The sequence below is a fragment of the Macrosteles quadrilineatus genome, unplaced genomic scaffold, assembly GCF_028750875.1.
Source record: "Macrosteles quadrilineatus isolate MER2022 unplaced genomic scaffold, UCM_ALF_1.0 Scaffold_2__2_contigs__length_208266976, whole genome shotgun sequence".
In the NCBI taxonomy this organism is placed as follows: domain Eukaryota; kingdom Metazoa; phylum Arthropoda; class Insecta; order Hemiptera; family Cicadellidae; genus Macrosteles; species Macrosteles quadrilineatus.
The window spans coordinates 61,739,625-61,765,707 of NW_026542595.1; the positions used below are offsets into that span (position 1 = coordinate 61,739,625).

General features: G+C 37.3%; 1 protein-coding gene and 1 long non-coding RNA gene across 2 annotated transcripts; one reads left to right on the forward strand and one right to left on the reverse strand.

Moving 5' to 3' along the window:
* Positions 1–2,537: 2,537 nt before the first annotated feature.
* LOC128984299 (uncharacterized) lies at positions 2,538–4,007 on the reverse strand. Its single transcript, XM_054403604.1, has one exon. The coding sequence runs from the start codon at positions 4,005–4,007 to the stop codon at positions 2,538–2,540; it is 1,470 nt and encodes a 489-aa protein (XP_054259579.1).
* A 5,433-nt stretch (positions 4,008–9,440) lies between these two features.
* On the forward strand, positions 9,441–13,376 carry LOC128986688 (uncharacterized). Its single transcript, XR_008490145.1, has 3 exons — positions 9,441–9,526; positions 11,928–12,017; positions 13,218–13,376. It is a non-coding gene; the product is annotated as an uncharacterized LOC128986688 (long non-coding RNA).
* Positions 13,377–26,083: the final 12,707 nt, after the last annotated feature.

A 26,083-nucleotide genomic window follows, 5' to 3' on the forward strand; every position in this document is an offset into this window, starting at 1 on the left:
GTATAGTTTTATGGGTTTCAACCTATCTAAAAAAAACACCTTTTATTTTTTTTCAAAATACCATAAACGATTTACTCAAGTCAATGGTGTAATACTGTTTATAACTCTGTTACAAAACTATCGATTCCTACCCTATATCTACCTTTATTAAGACCCGATGTTTTGTCAATTACTAAAAACCCAAAGTTATCTTTCCACGAAACTGCACAGATTTCTTTTAACTTGTCAAAAGACATATCAGTTGTCACATGATCATTATATACATGTCTCAGATTCATTTCATCCTGCTTAAATAGTATAAGAAAATTACAATTATCTCTGATTAACTGTTTTGGAATACTACTGTAGGTCTGTCCTAAGTAGAATATATCTAAGTTTTTATGTCTCCCCATAGCAAAATAACTTCTAATCATATTATGCTTCGCACAACTTATATCGTCAAATATAATTATAGAGTTTTTCTTTGTATCATTAGGTTTTATAACTTGAGTAGTTTCATCAAACTCATAGTATCCAATTTCTTTGGGCAACACTTGTTTAAGCAACTTGTATTTATTCTGATATAAAGACTTTGAAAAAACATAAATATTTTCAAATCGCAAACCATTTGGATCAAAGATCATATTGAATAATACGTTGGTTTTACCACATGAACTAGGACCACAAAGAATAGACCGAATTGAACTTGGCAATAGTTGACCATGCTTGAAATTCTTATCTAACCCTGAACCGCTAAAGATATCAAAGTTTATTACAGGAAACTGTACATTCTGCTGTACTAACCTCATTGTTACTGATTACACTGCTTTAAGTGGATTTGTTTTTATACTTTAGATAACAATGACTACTACTACTACTAGGTCCTTGACAATTTTCCTACTATTATGTGTTTTTTTACAATACCTTGGTAGATAGTGACTTATTAACTATATCCTTGTTATTTATCCAGCTATTATGTGTTTCATCAAAGCCTTTCCACTTTACTAACAATTTAGAACCTTTACGCTGTAAAACCTTCTCAACCAGATATACATTACCCGTTTTAGCCTTGCTAATTTCCTCAGCATAAAAGCCACCTTTAAGGATTTCCCCAGTCGAGTCTTGTAATATATATGTGACGGGTCTTGTAGGTTTAATCGCGTATACTTTAAAAACTTCATTAGTCCAGTTGGGCAAGTACCCCTTTTTGAACATTCTTCTAGCTTTACTGATTCTAACATTATCTCCTAATTGAAATTTAATTTTATCTTTAGGGTTTTTTAGTTTGTTTAATCTTTTCAGTATCATCTTAACATGTTTTTGTTTAACATCTTTAGGCTTCATACCAGTAGTCCTATGTTTACTGTTATTATATGACTTTACAATATTTGGCAAGATACTTAGCCACTCGTAGCTTCCACGAGCAGTAAATAATTTATACATTTTATTCTTAAGCGATTTATTATACCTCTCACAAATCGACGCCTTTTTTTCTGAGAATGTATGATAATGATTTATATTATACTCTTTCATCAATCTATTAATATGAATATTAAAAAACTCTTTCCCTTGATCGGTTTGAAAATTTTTCATTTTATATTTAACTAGTATAGGTTTGAGTGCTTTGGCAACTACAGGGCCTGACTTGTCCCTTAAAGGTATAGCAAAACCTAATTTAGAAAAACAATTGATGATTGTCATAATGTAGCGGTACCCCTTGTTTAACTTTGCATATGGCTGCATCTCTACTATATCAGCTTGATACAAATCATTTATTCCCTTAAGTGTTACATTACGTGTGACATAGTTCTTCCTTGCAGGTTTGTGTAGCTCTTCCGCTATGGCTTCCATGATGGAAATGATTTATCTTAACATCTGTTACATATAATATAGCTTTGTATTGGATAGGGTTTGAGACTATCCCCTCAATAAATGAGGCCAGGTTAAGCGTTTATAACCAATTCAGATTATCTGAATTGGTTATAAACGCCCTCTCCCTTACTTAACAAAGCTTTTTATTTTTTTTGTCAAATCTATAGATAAATAGTTATGTAGCTCTACCAAATGTTAATTTCAAAGTTTTAATTTTAAAGTTTATAGATCTTTTAGTTAGTCATACTAGTGACCTTCATTCGCAGCCTGCAGTGACCGATGAATCTCTAGGATTTAGCTCATTTTTCCTACAAGGTCTTACTCAATCCGCCTTAGTAGGTGGTAACCATATGGTGACCGAGTACCTTGAGATTACATCATTCTTACTAGGACTTACTATAATGCGGCCTTGGTAAGTGGTGACTACAGCTGACCTACAAAGAGTAGTTCAGGTTCTTTCCAATCTGAGCTTCTCAATGTAGACTCACACACAGAGACACATACACACACACATTCATACATATAATTTTGATTGAGTTACATAAGTATTATTGATCTATAGACTTGTTTTTTTTTATTTTTTATTTTTTTTATTGGGAGAGTTATATACAAGATTATTTACAAAGTTATATACAAAAGTTGTTATTTAAAAGATTATTTACAAAGATATGTACAAAAGTTGTTATTTACAGGTCTCTTTGGACTTTGCTAAATCCAAAAGGTAGAGTGTCATACTCTCCGTCATACTTTCTCTTTGGCCCTGTGATTTTAAAGACTTTACTCTCAGTGATGGTGACGATGTCTCTATCTTTAGTTCTTCTGATTCTGTGTTCTTCGATATCAATGGACTGCTTTACTTCACTAAGAACCATTTCTCTTAGTTTCTCAAAATTCAAAGTTTTTGATGTTTTAAAGTTGAGGGTGAGGCCCTTAATTTTACAAACTGGGATCAATTTCTGTTGATTGGTTGACCAGACAAGGTATGCATAGGTTTTAGGCCCCCCAGAGACAAGTTCAGTGATATAAGAGCCGGGTCCATAATCTGTCAATTCATCTGTCATTTCACCGAGGTAATCTCCTGTAGGGACTCTATACAGGCCCTGACGGTGATAGAATAAAACACTGTCTGTATCATAATACAATACTTGAGCTCCTAGGGCATCAAGGTGTTCATAGAGCTTGAGCCTAGCTTGCGAGGTGGTGTAAGCCGCGATACAAACATTAAAGTTACTGAGAGGCTCCCCAACTTCTTCCAAATACTCCCAGGAAACAACTACAACCTCATCATTGACAGTCTGGAGCCTATTCACTTTAATTTCAGGGGATGAGAACATTTGAAAGAGGGTTTTAGAGTCCCTAACAATTGTAGCTTTAGTCTGGTTCTCCCTCTGGCCAAATTTTCCCCAAAAACTATTTAACATTAATTTTGCCAAAGACCTCAAGCCCCCATTCTTAACAATCTTTTCTTTCTCCAGCTTGATTCCCTCATGTGTCAAATACTCTGCAATATACTTGTTTTTGTCCTCCTCAGTCCTACACCACTCTGGATAGCCCGAAGCTTCCTGTTTCATCTTAAGAAATTTATTTATAAAATCAGTGAACAAGCCCCCATTTTCATAAGTCGCTACCTGGTACTCCCATAACTCATACATGTCCAATACAATATATCCTTTCTCTACAGCTTTCCTAATCTCATCCATAGTCCAAGTCCCAACTAGTGCCCTATTATCACTGTCATGATTACACTCTCCCTGATACATCATCTCCCCACAAGTCCTACACAACGCAAACATCAATTTGTTATTCATTTTTGTAGGGAGTACAGGGTGATAGAGATCGCGAGGCGGCAAAACTTTACATTTTAGCAAACCCTCTACTTCCATACCTCTCTCACGACACTCCCTATCTCCTACATAGATAGTTGGGTGGCCTACAGGGTACTTCCCATACTTACAAACATACGGATAGAGAGAGCAAACATCAACATATTGAATAGTTTCCCCCTCAGCACATTTGTGATAGGATTTTGCATTACCTGTCCTACCTCCAAAGAAAGACTGTCGTGGGACTAGTGGGAGATTATTCAAGATGGACAGACTGTCCAGATGATTGAGTTTTTGGTCTTTTTTCTGCTTACGGAATTCACATTCCCACATCTCTACCAATACATGTTCTGTAAACTTGGCATTTTAGCCATGGTTCTCTCATAACGGAGATGAAGAGAATCAGAGGGGTCCTCCTTCAAGGGGGCATGACGGTTGTAGGGAAAACATTTAGGGCACCCGTGCCAGTAACACCCTTGGAACTCATAGATGTTTCTACCATCAAACCCATCCACTTTCACCCCATTAACTTTGACTTCTTTGCCTCGTCCAGCATGATCAATCCTAATTCCGTTGGTTTCCTCGACCCAAGAAAGCCATTGGAGTGCTATGACTGATTGAGTGTCTACTAATCGATAGCCGTTTTTAGGGATGAGTCCGATAGTATTGGGTTTAAGGAAATTACGGCGGAAAGCTAGATTACAGCCACTCGCAATGGTAACAGCCTCGAGAAACGGATCAACATTACACTCTTTTAGAAAGATTGAGCGGAACTTTAGACAGGCTTGAGCCAAGATATCAACATCTGACATACAATAAGCTAGGATCTCGTTTTTGAAGTTGAATACGTAGTTGTTAGCAATCTGTTCACTGTACCATTTGTCAAAGTCATTGTGAGATTTCTCAAACATAGATTCGGGACAATAGTACTCTTTGGGTGGCATAGGGCCTACATAGTTTTGGTTTGCCAATGTGTTGAAGAGATGGTGAAAGTAGCCTTTCTTTTTCTCTGGAGGTAGGTCAAAGGCTTTAGGCAGAGCAGACAGAGCCATGGGGAAGTAGCTTAGTGAGTCCACAAACCTAACATTGTCAATTTTCATCAAGATAATTTTGGTTCCCCTCATTACAAGTTCCGGTGTGAATTTAGTTTCTTCCAACAAGTACTTTAGCAAGAATTGAAAATCAAAACCCTGCCCATTGTGTGCAATTACACAGACATTTTTAAACTGTTTCCTCACATACATTACATAGTCCATGAACTGATTAATAGGGTCAGAGTCAAACACACGTGTACGGTTTTTACATGATATACAGAATTTCCCCTCAATACACCGGTAACAAAACTGCTGAGAGACACACAAGTTTACTTTATGCAATTTACTTTCAGGATCAGAGGACAGGGACTCATCCTGGCGAGTTTCCAGATCAAAGAATATAAAAACATAGTCTTTAGATTTAGGTTTGCCTTTGTTGGGTTTCATATAACATTTGTGGTTAGGATCTTTAAATTCTCCACAGGGCTTACAAAATACTTCCCCACACTTGTGAGGCTTGGACCTCTCTTTAAGCCAGACTAGTTTCCCACAATCAAGACATGTCTTTACATTTTTACACTTATCAGCCTGGTGTGCAATGAAACAGCGTTGATTTTTGTAAGTCATGTTGCATTTAGGACACAAGATTGAGCAGCGGTGCTCACCTTTGTGATCATACGGGACATGACAAGCTCCACAAAAATATTTACAAGCAAAAGCAGCTGTCAGACTAGTGATTACATTATAGTGTCCATTGTGAAACAACAAGTTAATTTTGAACTTGGGATTCTCTACATTTCCCTCAAAATAAACATCCCTACCTTTAGCATTGTAGTTGTACACAGTGATTTTATAGTCTTTAAGCAAGTCCTGGAATTTTTCAAGTTCATGAATGCTTGCACCACCCTCAGGCATCTCAACCCTAGCTCTACATACAAGTTCTTGAGCTCTAACAGTCTGTCTTTTTGCCCTATCTTTTCTAACTGCACTGTATTCAGGATCTTTAGTTACATTAGCTATAGCCACTACAATAGCACGGGGAAGACACAAATTATCTTTATTGTTAATTACAACAATCCCAGTTCTAACTTTACACTCCTCATCAAATGTATTATACAGGCCAGGTCTTTTGCAGCCCCCTGAACCTACAGGGAGATTAACTCGGGTACATTCAACTTGAAATGTATCTGTGGACTTGATTGATTCAGAATTTGATTGTACAATTCCCCCAAAGATTTGCCACAAAACGTCCTCATTAACTTCATCTGCAGGGCGAAAAGCAACAAACCCCGGCTCTTTACTTTTTAGGTTAAGTGATCGCAAAGTGAATCCCAATTGATCGCCCTCCTCACAAACTTCTTTCATTTCATTTACAATTTGACCAAACCCTTGTCTTAGCCAATCAATCTCACTAGTTTCAGCAGGAGGATTAGAAAACTTAAAAACAGTATTAATTCCATGAATTCTAAATTTCTTTACATAGTTCTCATGTTTATCTAAGATATTTACAGGGACAACTACTTCAACAGAATCTTCTACTATATTTACAGGTTCATTAGAATCTACTACAGATTCATTAGAATCTACTACTTGAACAGCTAAGCTACTTACGTCCGTCATCTTCAATCACTGAGAGCAAAGTACACTGAGAGAACCACAGAGCACTATATATACGATAGAGAAGGGGTGGGGGTAACCAATCACCTATTTATAACCAATCAGAAGAGAGCTTATTATAGCCAATCAGCATACAGAGATTTATTACCAGAATAATAGTTTTCAAGTTATAACTTGTTTACTGATATGAGGCCAATTATAATTGTTGTTTGTTTCAGGTATTGATTGTGATTAATGTCTTTTTTAGACACTAATTATAGTTATTATCTGTTTCAGATGATGCAATACCACCAGAATCATCACCAGCACCTCAATTAGTGATAAGGTATTAGACAGGCTATAAATAATGCAAATAAAACCGTTTTATCTTTCACAGTTGTTTTCCTTATTTCCCCCAACTAAATATTTAATATATTACTTTGGCATAAGTACCAACATATAAAAAAAATATCAATTAACAAAAACAGCTAGCAGAAGAGCAGTCAATTAACAGACTACAACTCATACACAGTACATAAAGTGAGGTTATGTTACTTAGCAAAACAGTTGACAACTACAATATTTTATTGATTTATACATATGATAAATACCAACATAGACTAATAACTGCTGTCGTAGCTCAATAGCTGGAGCAATAATCCATAATCTAGGGGACCAGAGTTCCATCCTCAATCAAAACACACACTTTTTATCCACAAGATAGTTTAATAAAAGTACCTACATATAAAAAGGTCACATGATCAACTGATAACTCCCATAAAACTACCCCTAACAATTAAAAATGCCCCAAAACTACCCCTAACAACCCCTAACATTCAACATATATGTATTCACTACCTCTGAGGATTAAACTACCACTCTAGGGGTGGTTTTGGCCTCGATCCGGGGGTATCCTACTGACTGTCTATTCAATATTTACGGTCACCGCTATTAATACTTAAATAGTTAGGACTTTTTCTTTTGACTTCCACCTGATAGCGATGTAGGCTGAGTGAACGGATGAGTGTTACAGATGTTAGGGTTGTACAATTATTTTGCCGGTTGATTAGTAATGTGGTTTTATTGTTGTTTAGCGGTACGCAACTACTGTAGTCTCGAAATAAGTGCAAGTGAAGATTAAGTGCTGAAAACTAACAGAATCGGTGTTGGTAGTAACATTAGTGCTGATGATTATTATGTGACCTAGCTTGTAGTACCTAGCTTGCATTGTCCCGCTTAGTGCTTGTTCTGTTGGGTAGGTGTGATGTCGTCCGACCCCCCGCTCTTCGACGCCGAACCGAGACATCCACGACCCCGAGGACATGAAGCTGGACCGGGAGATCGGGGAGTTCCTGGTAGCCAACTGGGCTTGGCCTTTCCGGGTGGACCCTGGGGACGTCCTCGAGCTGGACTGCTCCGACCTCGAGGAGGGGGAGATCCCGTCCCGACCATCGCCACGGGCAGCAGAGCCGTTTCCCCGGGCCGAACAACCGCCATCTCCGACGGTGGATCCCCAGCCGGCCGTCGTCTATCCACCAGCCACGTCACCTCGCCACCGACAAGTTTTGCAATGTCTCTTATGGAGTCGAAAACCAGCATGTGTTTTGCCGGCACGAAAATATCGTACATTACCGTAACTTACCAGTGTCATGACAATTATTGTTGCAACAGGCGACCAGCCTGTGTCTTACCAGCACGAAAATAACGTGCAAATAATGCTAATAGCCGTAACCTGAATTTCATGTAGGTAAACCAAGTTATAAAACTCATACAACAAATCGGTTCCATTTCGCTGGCCAGTGCGCAGCTGCGCGGTGCTGCCATTTACGTTTGCATTGGGATTTTTATCCCTAAAACAGGACTTTTTAGACCATGTGCGGGATGCGGAATAAAACCAGACTATCTGCTCTTACGATTAGGTAGTTTTTCTTTTCTTTTTATACTGTTTTACGGATAAACTAACACCATCTGAATGTTATAGTTGTTCTACCTACGTTTTGTGCTAGGCAAGTGCAGTTATTTTTTAGAAAAGTTAGAAGACATTGAAAGTTTGCGTTTGTTGAATGCCAAAAATTCCTTCAGAGCTTCAGAATAATGATTATATAATTCCAAAATGAATAGGCCTAGCACTTCATTTTTTTTTGTTTTTAGGGATTGCCCGTTTTAACCAACCTTTTCAGTTATCCCTAGGTCCAGTCGGTTGAGAGGGAGTCTCCAATCCAAACACTTAAGTCATCCAATTACAGGAAATAAATTGATCTTATGTCTTATGTCTACCGGTAGACCTACTGTATTACGTAACCAAGATATTTTATTTTTCAAAATTTTCAATGATTAAGGCTAGGCGTTGTACAGTAGTTGAAGCGATATTCTGAAACGGCCCAAGTACAGCACTACAGTATTATATCTTACTACATATTCCTTGAACGTGGCACGTGAAAAAAGTAAGGGGTATGAAATCACTTCTGACTTGAACAGTGATCATGAAAATTTCAAAAGAAATATAATACCTAACCCAAAATATCTCAAGTTCCGAGGAAGAAGATGGTGCTGGCAGACCAAAAAACCAAAGACAGATTTATTTTAAACCGAGTGATAAATCAGATGACGAAGATTTTGGTGTAAATATCCTCCCTGACATTGATACATTTGAATCCCCAATAGAACCAGGCAATAACTCTAATTTCAATAACAGGACTCCCACCGCTCAAAAATCTCTACCGGTACATAGCCCTGTTACACCACAACCCCTTCAAAGGCCTACCCCAGATAGCAAGGACCCTTGATTCAAGGTAAACTTTTCCCTACAATTTGCATTCACAATTCAAGGTTGCAAATATTAGGAACATTGTGGCTGGATTCAAGGACAACAAAATACTGCCCTTTTTGAGTTCATAGATTCCGCCCTGAAACAGAGTCAACAAAACAATAGCGCGAATTCCCATGATGCAGTTCGACCAAGCGACGCCAGCCAGACGCCAGGATCCACCCCTAAACAATCCTAACCTCTTTGTCTTTTGTCTTTGTGTGTCTTGTCAGTTTGTCTTTTTGCGACGTTTGTTTCTCGCGTTATTACTATATCAGAGTTTTTAGACATAAAGTATTCATATTGAAGTTAGTTTTTGTCAATTTTCAGTTTCTTTGTTCATAGTTAATTCCATAGTGTTCGATTTTAGAAGACTAACTGCAACAAAAGTGCTTGTGAGCCAACGAAACATAAAGGTGAGTCAGCTAATCTTTTCATTGTATTCATAATATTTTTTCCATTCTTATGATAAGATATGTGTGTTAGAATGCTAATCATACTGACATTAGAACCTCAAGTTACAAATGCTCTGAAAATTATCTTACAACAATAAACTGCCAAATTTGGACTAGGATCCAGAATAATTCTAGGCCTGTGCTTGCCCTAGGCCTCATGACTGGTGAATTGTTTTATAGTTGGCCTAGAAAGTATTGTGATCCGTTGGAATATTGTATCTGGAATTGTTCAAGACCTAGTTACTTATTTTTGCCAAATCCGGTGGGCTACAATATTATGAACACACAAGCCAATATGTAACTTAATGATGCAGTTTTTTATCAGCGTAGATTGTCTTAAGTTATCATAGGCCGAAGTTATGAAGTTTCATTTAAGAATGAAGAAATGATTTTCGATGGATTGGATAAATAGACCTAGGCCTATAGAAAAATATTTTAATTTAGCTTAGGCCTATGTCTTAAGTTATAGACTTGGTACTGTAGCCTAGGTCTAAGGGCTTATCCTAGTCCTATGTCCTGATGCTAGGGTTTTTCGGCAAACGTTTAGATGGGTTAAGATTAGCATCTCTCAAAGATTTTAAGTTTTGTACGCCATACCCATTGATTAAACTAAGTAAAGGTAGGCTACCGTAATGAACTAATTTAAAACAACCTTCTACAAAATGTCACTTGACTGGAGACCTGCCGTTTTGGTTTTATGTAGCTGTTAACTTTAAATCATATCCTGGTAACTTGTGCCTATTTAAGTTACTAAAGATGTATATTGCCCATGCTGTAAGTTGTAAAGTTATTGTAACAAGGTTACCTAGGCTGCTGTGTTATTTTTCAAATTAACTAATTAGCTTCAGCGAACACAGATTTAAAACAAGTGGCTTGCCGTTTGAACAAACGTTACAAGATGAGTTGCCATCTTGCTTTGCATCGAAATTTGCAGAATTTAGAACTGTAATTTAGACATTATTATGAATAACTTGGTCTGTGTGCTGCAATTTAACTTACGGTACCGGTATTAACAATTTTGGAAAAATTCTGAAATTTTCTGCTTTAAATAAACCTTACCATTTGTAGGCCTATAGTTTTTAAATTTTATTGATGATTTGTAATTTAAAACAAAAAATATTAATAGCCTAAATCATAACTTAATATTATTAAAACCTTAGAGTAAGAAAGTTAGTAGGTTAAACTTACTAAAACTTTCGTTTGTTGGTCAAACAAAAATTCACTTGGAAGAAAGTTGTTTAAAAAAAAATTAATGCCAGACTTATGGTTTACTTCTTTTTCCATCTTGCTTAATTTAGCCAGAATTTCAGGTTGAACAGAGAGGCAAGACCATTGAACGAGTCTAAACTAAATTTTTTGTACTTGATTCATTTGGTAAATCCCACTGTACACCCCTGAAAACACACACTGACCAATTATGTCTATTCTGTACTTTACTACAGAAGTGAGATTGTCAAAGCTAGTTTGTTAAATACAAATACATGGCATATTCTCTCTAAAAGCTGATTGTTTTGTATTTTTCTTCCAATACTAGCTGTAACCCGCGGGCTTTGCCCCGTTTAACTTCTTAATTTTCAAGATGATCTCGTTCGCATGGCTCAATCACGTCCTGGTTGAAGTTTGTTCGCTACGCTCACTCACCTTTAGATTGGAGCTCGTTCGCTACGCTCACTCACCTTTAGGTTAGAGCTCGTTCGCTGCGCTCACTTGCCTTCAGGTTAGCTCGTTCGCTACGCTAACTCGCCTCCAGGTTGAAGTTCGTTCGCTACGCTCACTCACCTTTTGGTTGCAAATTAGCTGTTGTCATAAATGTAAAAGAAATAATAGTGCTGCACCCTGTTGGTAATCCTTGTAACTTTAATGCTATTAAACATCATAGAACAGAACCAACTTGTTTAATTGAAACAGCTGTTAAGATTCATTAATTCCATTTCTCATAAGGTTAACATGGGAAACTCCAGAGCCACTGGGGCGGAGCCCAGAGGTCGGAGGGTAAAATCCTTTCTTAGTGATCGTCTACTACCCAAAAGGATGATGCCTGCCAAGATTCAGGTTCCTAGGTCTTATGGTTTCTGAGATTTCGTGATGAGTGAGTGAATGAATGAGTCAGTGGTATTTGAGCTTTATATAGATTTGCATAACAAATTCTTTTGTTTTTGTTATCTATTATGAGGCGTTTCACTTAAACTGTTTCAGTTGTAGCCAAGAGACTGTTGGCTGAAGCCACTGAATTGAAAGTAAAAAAAAACTGCATCCGTGCATGGCTGTGACAAGCCAAATTTAGGGCCAGTACCTAAAAGGTTTGTAGAGCATATTAGTTATAGAACTGTTTATTTCATAAGGTTTACTTTTGTTGTTACAGTAGAACCTCGATAGTTCGACACTCCCTGTAGTTCGACACAGGCCGTGATGACAAGACATGGCATCAGTGGCCGATGACGGGTTCACCAAGGTTAAAAACTAGAGCATTCTTAGTGTTTTCGTGCATGGATAAACTCAATAGGTAGACTACTTAAAATATCCCATTAACTTACATTTTTTCTAAGATCCAAAGTGTAAAAAGCATGTGACATAAATTATGAGGGGCGAATAAGATTGTATTTACTGAGCAGCCTACCCCTAGTACCAGCCACGCTCAAATTTCTTCCCCGGGGTGCTGAGAAGGATTCACGGTTTTGACTGATTAATTATTTTAATTTAATCTAAGGTTCAGAGCTCTAGAAGCGCTCAAAAGATCCTGCAGACGCCCAGGAGGAGAGCAATATCATCCTCGCCTTTGTTAAAATGTTACTGCAAATTTTGCCTAACTTTTAGAATAACTGTAGGACAGACGAGTACTCTACCCTGGCCAATTCGATAAAACTACCTACTCGTTTAAACTGTTGCAACAACGGGTTTTAGAATTCTAATAACAAGTCTCGGGTTTGTTAATTTGGTTTATTAGTATAAGGAACATACAAGGGTGGTTTTTCAAGTAAGAGCCAGTTTCTGCGTATAAATCCATAATTCGCTTAAGTACGCTGCAGCAAGGCTCCTCGCCACTTGCTGGTATCATTTGTGAACAGAATGACACAATTTGCAGCTCTGTAGCTGACATGTACCTACATTTCGCTGTGTGTTTCAACAATTTTTTAGACTTTTTGTCCCCGTACGCTAGGCTGGAGCCCGGGATTGTTTTTCACATTACTTCAGGCTAGACCTAGGGGTTACGGCATTATCACTTAGTTTAAATCCATTGGTGATTTGGCGGGATTTGAACCCTGGACCCCAGGAACCGGAATGACCGCGCTCTAACCACTAGACCTGCTCGCTCCCCAATTTTTTAGACTATTGATAATGTCAATGATAATCAGGGCCGGAGAGAGCCATCATGGGCCCCTGGGCTCAGCGATCCCGGGCCCCCTATTTACTTGACTTAGTGTCCAGCCGTCTCCGTGCCGTTTTGTCACACAAATAACTATATTAATAAATGTTTGCTCACAGTTTCAGCTTTAATCACAGTCAAAACAATTCAAGTTAAAAATTACTTAGTGAACTGGAAAACCATGCTGAAATTTTTAACTCAAGCAGATTACATGTACAGAAAAAATTAAAAAAAAATTAGATAAAACATACTCCCTTAGTCGATACTTTATGATTTTTTTTGTTGCAGGAAAAGAGGAGTTATTGGTGCACAGAATAGGAACATCAGGCTGAGGTTATGCGACAGTAAATAATGTATAAGTAAAATGTCACTTAATTTAACTCATGTTCTAATTTTCAAGTTTGTTTTATACTTTATATTTTCATAAAATAAATTTACTATAACCAATGTCACTTGCTACATTTTATTTATACCCCCACAAATAGTGATATTTTGGCTATGTTTGAAGAACTGTTTTAAACTTTTAAACTTTTTGTTGATCACTGAGATGTCTTTTCTAAAGCAGGGTCTGGTGTAATTTGATGAGGCCTTATTAAAAATTAAATGCTCTCACCCTTCACTCACAAGCTTGGCAGAATAGGCTTATTATTTTTAACCTAACTCAGTTATCCTATACAACATTTAAATAAAGAGTTATAGCATCATTTATAGGTTTCTAGCTGCCCCTCCCCTTGGGCTTCACAACAGAATTGAAAAATTTTCTTTGCTACAAACAGTTGTTTTGCATTGGTTTTGCTTAGAATTTTCCTAACAGCGGTTTGGTAGCTAATACAATTAAACGAAAGTTCTGTCAAAAGAAAAATATGTTAACATTGTAATTTTAAAGCCAGTGAGCCAGAGCCCTGATGGAATCTCTCAAAGCTACTTCTTGTACATATTAAGTGAAACCTATTATGGAGGTTAAGTGAAACCTCAATGCCACCAAGTTCTGAGTACATATGCATGGTAGTTTTTGAAGAATAGTGATCAATGAGTGAGTGAGTGGTAACTGTATTATAATATAGATTATAAGGTCAAATTATGTATCCACCCAAAGTTTTCTGCGTAGATTAAAGCTTAAGGTAATGTACCTTGCGTTTAATATTTTAAGGCTTAACTTACTGCCATAAAGCAACCAATATTTTGATGTCCTAATAGATAGCTGTCCCCGCGCTTAGTAGGCATCATTAAAGTTCTTGAGTTCACAAAGACAAAACAGCTAGGCTATCCACTAGGACATTAAAATATTGGACTACTTTAAGACCGTAAGAATGCCGTAAGTCAAGTAAAATTCCTTGTCAGTCAATCACTTGTTACTGTATGTACTGAGTTGATCATGATTATGCTTTTATTTAACCCGAATTCAACAATATATTTTGATTTCAGCCAAAAATCTTTACCTTGAATTAACCTTAAATTTTCAGGTTATGAGTCCTGAATTGACCATGATTTTACCTTAATTTAAACATACTTATACCTTAATTCAACCTCAATTCAGCCTTGATTATGCATTACGGCCAGAAACGTTTACCTTGAATCAACCTAAAATTTTCAGGGTTTATTCAGGTTTCACAAGTGTTCAGTAGGACCCTTGAATTAGCCCTGAATTAGGCTTGATGGCTTGATATTTTAAGATTAATTCAGGCTTGCATCTTTGAAAGTTTAACCTTGATTTAATACTGAATCAGGAAAAAATTGCTATCTGGGACATCTCAGATCTTGGATGCTCAAGGTAAGAACTAAGATTGTCATAGTAGGCCTAGTCAAATTGTTTTACATGCTCAAATCTAACTTATGCTTTCTGGGATTTTCTCTTGATATAAGTAATAGGCCTAGGCCAATAACTTGGTATTTTTAAACACCTGATATAGTGTTGCCGTACCTAAATTGTAAGTGGTTTTTAAGTCCACTAATATTCTTATGTATGTTAGTGAAGTAATGAAAATGTCAAATAACTCGTCACAAAACTCCTATTTCGGAGCTCGAGATGGTTCAGATGTAGTAGTCTGCACTCTACTTCACCTCTGTCGTAACCCATTTTGCACTGGAATGTGACACTTTTTGGACTTAAAAAAGTAGTGAAGAAATGTGTAGGCCTACAGTCAACATTGCAAGTCAACTTGCAAATATAAACAATTTTAGTTTGATTTTTTTTGCTGTCATTGGAGGGCAGTTATCATAAGCTTAAATTCATTTTTGGTTACCTTTATGGTTTTGAGTGACTAAACTAATATACACGTAATAATTTTCAGCATGGAAGAAGTCGGTAACTAAAACGCTTGCTGTGTTGAAAGTCAACTAAAACATAATTAAAGAACTGATAGAGAGCCTGATAACCAAACAAAGTAGTAACCAAACAGTAACAGAAAATGATGAAGACATGGATTTATCAGTCATTTTGGGAAATTTTCCACTTGAAACTGCACAAGATCTAGAGGATGTTGAAGAGAAACTTAAGGAAAAAGTCATTTTTGACCTTATGGTATGTATTTAAAAATGCAGGATATTCCCTATAAGATAACTTTAATGTTAAGATTTTCAAGTTCAAATTGTAATTTGCATATTAAAAGACACTTGTTTGTGATCCTCGATATTTTTCAGCTAATTTCATCCATCTGTTACTCTTATAGTTGTTGTTCTTATAGGTTGGATGTTAACTTTATTCTTTTAATTTGTGTTTTATTTTTGTGAATGCTTATTAGAAAGTAGGTACTAAAAATTTTTAAAATATCGACTATTTACTCATGTAGGCGTTAGATTCGCTTCGCCGCCTCGGGGGCGGATCCAGTTTTCTCCGCCCCGACCTCGCATTCGCCCTGCCTCTCCATCCCGTCCACGTCTTCACACCTTTCCTCTATGCCCCGACCGCGTCCTCGCCCCACCTCTCCAACCCGTCAACGTCGCCGTCCCGCCTCGCCGCCCAATCGCCATCCTGGCCCCACTGCACCGCCTCGTCGCCTGCCCGAGCGTCAGCGTCGAGACTCCCCTCCTCGCCGCCCACGATTGGGAGAAGCGCCGGCGGGAGTCGAAGCAGGCCGAGCACGCCGCAGACTGTCCCCCATCATCTGGGAACCGGCTCAACCAAGTGGCCTTGCCAGAGTCCCCGTTCGCCGGACGGGGACCGAAGAGACTGTCACTGGGAACGACCTCCCGCTGTCCCGGGCCGTCCTACTACGGCTGGTAGCCGCCTACAACCGGCCTACACCGGAGCAGAGACGGAATAAGCGCTGGAGGATCATGCTGGGGGGCGACAGATATGTGCGGCTCCGACCGAGCCAGGTGCTACGAGTCGTCCAAGGCCGACTGCCGGAGCTGAGGCGACGCTTCCAGCAGCAAGGAGTCAACTTGTCAAGTAAGCGGGCAGCTGATTTTGCGGCCCTAGGGATGTTAAAACCTGCTCGGTCCCCAAATACCGATGACAGCTGGCATGGCCAGCAAAACGTAACTTTCAGCCACCAATTAACGTATGTAAAACAGCTAAAACATCATAGGCTAGTGTGGTGAAAAATAATTTATTGATCTAGGAAAATAACGTTGTTGAGGAGCAGAACACCTGATTCTTACTTTTTTACTAAGGGCCCGAGGTAAGGTTATATTTTTCTTTTCCCTACTTTTTTAGACTGTGGTATTATTAATTTAAGTCTGAAGAAACACGTTTGCCTGAAAAATATAAGTTTAAGAGAAGTATCCCAAGTAAGTTACCAAGTTCTGTTTGGCATAGCCTATCATATAAGTTAGGCTACTTGTGTTTTACAAGGAATAGTCAAACTTAGTTATTAATTTTAACATGTTTTTCAGGTACTTTTTTGTTTGTGTCGAATGAGCCGAAACCCCTCAACTGCAACCCGGTACTGTTTTACAGGTACTTCTCGAGAGCTACGGCAAAACATATGAACATATGGTGTGCAAAGCTGATGAGTTTTTAAATTATAACAATGAGGTTGAGCTCGCCACTTTGGAGACAGAAACGATCCGTCTTTGGATGAATATTTTCCATTGAATTACAACTTCAATGATAGTGAAGTAGAAAAACAAAAGAAACAAACGAAGTGAATGAAACAAGTGAAGTGGACTTGTCAAATAAAGTGAATGAACTTAAACAACCGGTTAAACGAAAAATACGTGAATAAAAGAGGGTCGATGGAGATGGGACAAGAAAAAATCCATACATGAGGGGAAAGCGTACAAAGAAATGCAGAGGTAAAACTGCTGAAGCAAAAAGTTGTAAACCCGCTTGAACATGTAGGCTCAAGTGCTTTGAGATGTTTTGTAAAGTCGAAAAATTAGAGCATCTTTGCAGTTTGTTATATGATACCTAAATAAAAAAGCAAATAACCTGTTTATAGCAGGGTTGGTCAGCGTACAAATTAAAGCAGGACATAGAGAGAACGGTAAGAGATGGAAGCGTGGTGGAGAGTAGGCGAAGCGTTACTTGAATTGTCAAATGAAGTGAATGAACTTAAACAACTAACTGGTTAAACGAAAAAAAAACGTGAATAAAAGAAGGTTGATGGAGATAGGACGATGAAAAAAGAGGAACCGACAAGATGGGGAAAGACAAAAAAGAAAAAAAGCAATACTTGAGTGGAAAGCGTAGAAAGAATTGCAGAGGTAAAACTGTTGAAGCAAAAAGTTGTAAACCCGCTTGAACATGTAGGCTCAAGTGCTTTGAGATGTTTTGTAAAGTGGAAAGACAGAGCATCTTTAAACATTGTTATATGATACCTAAATAAAAAAAAAACCAAATTATAGCAGGGTTGATCAGCGTACAAATCAAAGCCTGGGCCTGGGTTCTGACATAGAGTAAGAGATGGAAGCGTGGTGTAGAGTAGGCGAAGCTTTACTTGTTTTTATTCTCAGAGCATATAAGAGTGTGTCAAAAATTTGCCCAAATGATCAAAGAGAAAAGCATGGCAACCAACCAAAAATCCCTGCAGAGGCTAGAAAGATAATAATGGACCATAGAGGGTAAGGCAAACGTCTGGAACCCTCCAGTTAAATTTTTAACGTGTTGCAGTAGGAAAACCAAACTCGGCTCATATCATAGACAAAAAGAATTTACAACATAAGAAATTGCACTTTTTCATCAAAGTTACAACTTTGTCCCCAGCCCCAAAAATTTAATTTTTTGGGGGCAGCCCCAAATTTTCGAATGTAAACACCTATCATGTGACCCCTCATTTTAAAGGGTTTCTCAAGACAAATTAAATGATGCAAACTAGAGGTCAATATCTCATTCCTACCCAAAATGGCAGTCATTTTAAAATATCCCCTATTTTCTTTTTAACAGGTTATAGCAAGAAAACAAAACTCAGCATACCTATATAAAAAAAGAGAATTCACTTTTTGGTCAGTATTTGGTCAGTAAAATGGGGTATTTTGGGAGCAGCTTCAACATTTTAATAGTAAAGCCCCATCGAAATACATATCATTTTAAAGGCCTTTATAAAATAAGAAGATTGGCAAAAAGTAGACCTCTCTATCTCAATCCAGGACAAAATGGTGGTAATATGAAATTGTCATAAGCACGAGAGAACGCTCTTTTATTGCAGACATCAGTAGCTCTGTTATAAAATTTAGAAAGTAGTAAGTAAAATTAAGTATGGCATATGGTGTGTAACGGGCCAAATCGGTAGGGGGGTAAAATAACGATTTAAACCACGAAGTTTAAACAGCTAAACATAAGCTGTTGAGTAGGCCTAGTCGTGGCACTAACATAACCGTTGCAACCTAACCTCAACGTCTTTACCTAACCTCGAAACGGAACCGATGTGACAGATGCATCGGCAGACGACTGGGAGAGAGGAAGTAAAAACTGATGCACTGTTTTTCGGAGAGCGTCGTCTGCTCCCGTTTTACTTCTCCACGTTTCTTCTTCATCTTACTTCCTACTTCTTCTTTCTGTTTCTCTTACACTGGATGAGAGAACAACACACACAACATCCGAAAAAATTAAATGTATGGCTTGGTATTGTAGGAGATAGATTTATCGGACCGTTCTTCATTGAAGGAAAGCTTAACTCTGCAGTGTACCTGACAATGCTCCAAAAGCAGATTATTCCCGCTGTCCAGTTAGAAACTAATAACTACTTTGATCAGATTTGGTTCCAGCAAGATGGAGCACCTCCACACTATGGCCGGGATGTCCGCACGAATTTGAACAACACGTTTCAAAATCGCTGGATAGAAAGACGAGGTGCTGTCGAGTGGCCTGCAAGGTCACCTGATTTGTCACCACTCGATTACTTTGCGTGGAGCCACATGAAAGATAATGTGTATAAAACCAAACCACAGTGTATCAATGATCTGAGAAACAGAATAGTTGAGGAAATTCGAAATGTTCCACGAGAATCCATTCTACGTGCTGTTTCACATTTTTACAACAGGCTAGCACATGTCCAGACAGTACAAGGGGAGCAATCCAAGCATCTTTTATAAGGAAATTAGGCGAGGAATACTGGCCAAAAAGTGAATTCTCTTTTTTTATAAAGGTATGCTAAGTTTAGTTTTCCTGTTTTAACCTGCTAAAAAGTAAATAGGGGATATTTCAAAATGAATGCCATGTTGATTAGGGGTGCGATATTGACCTCTGGTTTGCACCATTCAATTTCTCTTGATAACCCTTTAAAATGAGGGGTCACATGATGAGTGTTTACTTTTGAAAATTTGGGGCAAAGTTGTAACTTTGATGAAAAAGTGCAATTTCTTATGTTGTAAATATGTGCAGAGTTTTGTTTTCCTACTGCAACGCGTTAAAAAGTTAACTGGGGGGTTCCAGACTTTGGCCTAACCCTGTATATTAATATTTCCAGTTTTTGAATCATACTATTCTCGGTCACATACCAAGAAAAAGTATCTTTCCCCTGACCTGTCGATTTCAAAGATGTACAGATTTTATGTGGACATGGAAATATGGAAACCTGTAAAAAGAAACATCCCAGAATAATTTTTTTATAGGCAGATGTTTGTAGAAAATTTAAATTATCACTTCTACACCCCTAAAAATGACATACCAGCCAAAATTGATCAATTTGAAATGATCATAAAATCCACAGGCAACAAGGAAGAGCGAGTAAGAACTATTTATATTCATCGGATAAAGAATATGTTGATGACGTTGCTCCTCTTGATTCCTCGTCCTCCTGAGCCTGAATCAAGTGACTGAGATGAGGTCAATTATGAAAACGAGCCAGGGCACCAGCATTCATTCTCATTTGATGAATTCCCTGGTCTTAGACATTGCCGTCAAAAGAAACTCAAAGCCAATTGATTAGTTTTTTTATATTTTTCACTCATACCTTGCTGACACTTTATGTAGTGGAAACCAATAGATATGCTGCAGGATGAATACTCTAAATTGGATGAATTTATCCATTGAAGAATTAAAAGGCCCCAATTGCAGTTATATTAACATGAGAATAACCCGTAAGCCTTCAATTAGATGTTATTGGAGCCAATCATCTTCACTATCTACTCCTTGGTAAAAAAAAAATGCTTATCCGAACCAGATTTGAATGAATTTTTAAATTTTCCAATTAGTGGATGCAAGTTAACTCGCAAAACGTGGGGAACAAGGCTATGACCCATGCGGGGGGGGGGGGGGTTTCAACCCCTGATTTATGCAATATATCTTTGGCCACTCAATTCACATCGGGCGTATCGGGTTACGCCTGTTTGTCCTGCAATGAGAGAAAATAACACGCAGGTTTTTGAGATACGCTTACAATGTAATTTTGTCAACTTTTTTATTTTATTTTTGTTTCAGACTGATTAGAGATTGAATTTAAACCCAAAAAATAAAATGGACGTTCTGGTAGAGTGGGAAGATGATGAACGGAATGTGGTCGCTACTAATGACCTTGAGTGCATATACAAAGACAGAAAATATAAAAAGGGAAGAAAAGTGTAAATTTTATTTGGTAAAAAATATTATTAAGGAAAAATGATAGCTATAGAAGATGACTCCTCGGGAGACAGCTTACCTTTATGTGATGGTGATGATCTTCCATTGATACAACTAGTGAAAAAATAGACAAAGAAAAGAATAATCATGCTGAAAATGTTGGAGGATCCAATGCGGATGAACCTAAAGCTGAAGTTGAATGTGGCAAAAATATAAATATGATTTAAAACACAAATTATGAAGATGATTTACCTCTAATTGAACTTTTGATATTAAATTAAAATAGAGAGGAACTCGACCTATATGAAAGTGACAGTAACTTCAAAGACACTGACGACCAAGATGCCGGACCTACTTATAAGCCCCCATCTTGTGAAGCTAGACATTGCAAGGACGAAATATTTGCAGCTTGTTCCCATTGTGAAGGACAGTTGTGTTATGAGCATTTCTTGAATACCGGGCCTTTTGCAAATAAACATATAAAAAAACTAAAGGATCTAGTGGGAATTAAAGAGGATCTAGTGGGAATGAAAAAGGATCTAGTAGGAATGAAAAAGGTTGTAGTGGAAATGAAAAAAGAAACAAAAGACCAGAAGATTTTATAGTTGAAGGAAGTAATGGAGAGGAACCACAGATTAACCAAGATTAATCTTGTAGGCCTAGCTGAAGAAGAAGATCAAGTGGATCCGCGGAACATAGCAACTGCATTTGACGGGACCTGGCAACGCAGAGGTCACCAATCATTGAATGGTGTTTTCACTTGCACCAGTATCGACAGCGGTAAGGTAATGGATGTAGAAGTGCTCTCAACATATTGTTTATATTTAGATAAAACTAAACATGAAGACCACTGTACAGCTAATCATGCGGGATCAAGCGGAAGTATGGAAGGAGCAGGTATACGCACCATTAGGTCAGTAGAAAAGTATAATGTAAAGTATGTAAAGTATTTAGGTGATGGGGATAGCAACAGCTATGATAGTATTGTTGCCAGCAATCCCTATGGAAACACAAAAATTGAGAAGTTAGAATGTGAGAATCACGTGATGAAGCGAATGGGAGCTAGGCTACGCAATCTAAAGGCCGGTTCCAAAAAGCAAAAACTTGCCGATGGTAAGACCCTAGGAGGGACTGATAAGAAAATAGATCAGATACAATCATATTGTGGTAAAGCCATGAAGGAAAACAGAAGCAATCTAGAAGGAATGCGGCGGGCTGTATGAGCTATTTACCGTCATGTAGGGTCCTCGGACGAAAACCCCGAACATCTCCTATGCCCAGAGGGAAGTAATTTGTGGTGCAAGTATAATCGTGCTGTATCTGAAAAGAAACCATTAGTAGGCCTACATAAGAACACCATACCAGAAGCTATAATGGCAGCAATAAAACCAACTTTCAAAGCATTGGCTGATAGAGAGCTATTGAAAAAATGTTTGCACGGAACTACTCAAAATGTAAATGAGAGTTTCAATAGTGTTATTTGGACCAGAGTACCAAAAAACAATTTTGTTACTATAAGAACTCTTAAACTTGGTGTCTTTGAGGCTGTTGCAACCTACAATGATGGACAGGTTACAAAATGCAAAGTTTTGAGTGCTTTAGGGATGGATCGAGGCTGTAGGCTAATTAGTGCGATGAAATCGATCGATCATTAACGTATCCGGAGGGCTGAAAAGTCCATCTCAGATTTTGTGCGTCAAGCAAAAAGGAAGGAGAGGCTCCAGAAGAGAAGACTTGAGGAGTGTGAGGAAGAAATACCCAGCATTTGAGAGTGGAATGTACTGAAGTAAGTAACTTGAGCTGCTCTCTTTAAGTTTTTGCTCGTTTTCCGCAAATTTTATTTTTTGTCACAAAAGGTACATTTTCTCAAAAAGTATTAGAGATATTTGTCTGAAATTTTCACACAATTTGCAGGTCATATGTTCACACAACCTGAGTTTTTTTTAAGCTCTAAGTATTGTTAAACTAAAAAAAAATTAAACTAAAATGTTTATAGTGTTTTGGAATTTTTTTTACCTATACTTATTTTATATGACTGCAATAAAAACTCAGCATATGTAACTAGTAGTAATGGATATGTAGAAAAATTTGAACACTTTATGGCTACCTAGTAGTTTTTGAGAAAATGTACCATACGTTAACATTACGGAGATAATGATAATGATAATTTATTTGCACATAACATACAAATTTGTGAAAATCACATGTACAGGTGCTTCGTCTTGATCTCTTAAAAATTTATTCTCAGTCCTTAATTATTCTAAAACATAAATTGGTTCCTAAGATGTTGATCACAGTCTTAAATTTAGTGCTACAATACAACATGAACATATTCAAACATAACAAGGTATAAAATTTGTAAATCTACCGGTAACAAAATGGCAACAAAAAAATGAACAGAGATTAAATATATGAACAATAATATACGATTTTGACACAAACAAATAATTCCCGTAAGTGTTTGAATGTGATAAACATATGAAAGTAGATAATATAAAACAACAAAACTAATACTAAATGACTAGAACCACTAGATTATATTTCAGTATCATTCAAGAAATCTTAAACTTTGTAGTAGGCCTTTCTGATCAATAATCTTTTAAAATTCTCTGAAAAATCTTTCTGAGACGCTTCTTTTTTTTATGTTGTTTGGTAATTTGTTAAAAAGTTTCATTCCCATGTAATAAATACCTTTTTCTAGAGCAGTGGTAGAGTGGTGTGGATAAACCAGTAAATTTTTATTTCTTGTGTTGTAATGGTGTTGGGTTTTCTCAGTTGAGACCATGTTAGGTTGTTCTTTACGTGGTTTAAAGTTTCATAAATATAAATACTTGGTACTGTAAGGATTTTGAAAATTTCTAAATAGATTTTTGCATGTAGAACCTGGCCATGTTAAAGTCATTATTCTCAAGATTTTCTTTTGTGCTGTTAGTACTTCTTTAGAAAATTCAGTATTACCCCATAACACTGTCCCATATTTTATTAATGAATAAAAATATCCGTAGTAGAGTGTCATTTTAGTTTCAATACTTGTGCAATGAGTTAGACGGCTCATGTTGTGACATATACTATTTAACTTCTTGCATAGCTGTGTCGTATGTTCCCGCCAATTTAAGTTCTGGTCACACACAACACCTAATAACTTTACTGAACTCTGGCATTTCACATCATTACCACTAATTCTTAGCTTCAACTCTCCTTCCCTACTCTGTAAGTTTCTAAAATGAACTAAACTCGTCTTTATGTTTTATCTATGCTAGTATTTAAATGAAGGCCATTAATAACAAACCAATGCTCTAGATCTTGTATCGTAGCCTCTGCGTTCTCCTTTATATCTAATAAATGCTTTCCTTTTATGAGTGCTGTAGTGTCATCAGCAAACATGATTATTTTGGCATTTACATTCTCTGGGAGGTCGTTGGTGTATATAGTAAATAAAACTGGGCCTAAAATTGAGCCTTGTGGCACTCCTGTTACAACTGTGTCATACTCAAGATTCATATTTATTGTTTTCTATTATTATTGATATTTTTTGCCTTCTTCCTGTTAGGTATGATTCAAACCACTTCCAACTCGACCCTCTGATCCCATATTTAGTTAATTTTTTTTAAAAGGACTGCATGGTCTATACAGTCAAAAGCCTTTGATAGATCACAGCAAACTGCAAGAGTCGACTGTGATCCATCCATGGCCTTATATATATCATCTGTTAGTGATATTAGTGAGTTTGTTGAGTGTGACTTCCTAAAACCATGCTGACTGTTTGTAATTAATCTGTTTGATTCTAAATATTCTTGTAGTTGTGTGTGTACCACCTTTTCAATTATTATTACAGGGCGATAGTTTTCAATTAAATTTCTATTTCCTTTCTTAAAAATTGGCCTTACGATTGAAGTTTTAAGGTTTGTTGGAAATTCACCAGTTTTTAATGATTGATTTATTATTTTTGTAAGTGGTGCAGCTATGTACTCTTTACAGTCCTTAATTAATCTAACTGGAATTTCAACCAGAATTTTCAAGACCTTGGAGATAGGCCTACCGCCTCCCCTTTACAGCTAAAATTATAATAAATTAATTTCGAAATATAGCCTAAGGTAAGAGTAAGGAAAGTAAGGAACATTTTAACTAATTATCGTGGAATATGTAATTTTGAAGCTTACTTAAGAACTTTTTAAGTGCATTTTTACTCGTAAAACTAAATTTATTTTAGCTGCGTTCCAATGATGGCCGTCATGTAGGCCCATGCCTACTGTGGCAGGACTTGTTTAGAGCTCTTTGTGGTTAGCTTGTTCATTTTAATCCGTTTAAGGTAACATTTGTTCTTCAGGACAGCTCATTGGGTCGTTCAGTAAACGCAAGTGACTGTTATTGTTCTTTGGAGTGGTCGATAAATGGGATTATGAAACGGAATTTAATTACTGTTGTCTTTGAATGATTAGCAGTGTTGTCCATGGAAATTACTAATTACAAAATTATTATTTTAAATTGTGTCAGCATTACTGGCCTACTTACGGGCTTGAAGGTTGGGAAATGCCTTGTCTGTTTTGACATAATTTTGTTCTCTAAAGACTTGCCTTCTCACCTCAAAGACTTCCGGGATGTTGCTTGCCTCTGTATTGATGCCTTGCCATTTCACTCGGGTATTGGAAATAAAGTAGGCCTAAGTAGGGAAATCTTTTTTCCGCGATGACTGTACACATTTATAAATAAATTACTTTTAAAATAAGCATATCTAGTAGATGGTTAAATGTGATATTTTAGGTAGCTAAATAATTTCCAACTTTTCTTTTACCAGACATAACAAGTTTTGTGGAACGCAGCGAGAAATAAATGGAATTTCTATGATCTGTAACGTGATTTGGCCACTAAAATGTATGTATATTATGAAAAGTGAACAACCAGTGAGTAACAAGTAGCCTAAAATAAAAGTAAAAACGAAAAAGAACAAAAAAATTGGAAGCAACCCTTTGGGGCTTTGCTGGCAACTTGGGTTAGCGTGTAAAGGCCGCGGCGTGGGCCAACGAACCTAGCCGCGATTTGTTAAGATATTATTATGTCGATAATGTGATGCGTGATTTAGCAGGTGCTCTGTTGGACCCTCCGGACCCTCTGATCAGACGTAGGTGTGTACAACCGCCAGGTGGAAAGACTAAAAACAGGAGTTTAAATTTTTTTGTGTATCTAGGAGAGGGATTAATTTTTTAGTTTTTTT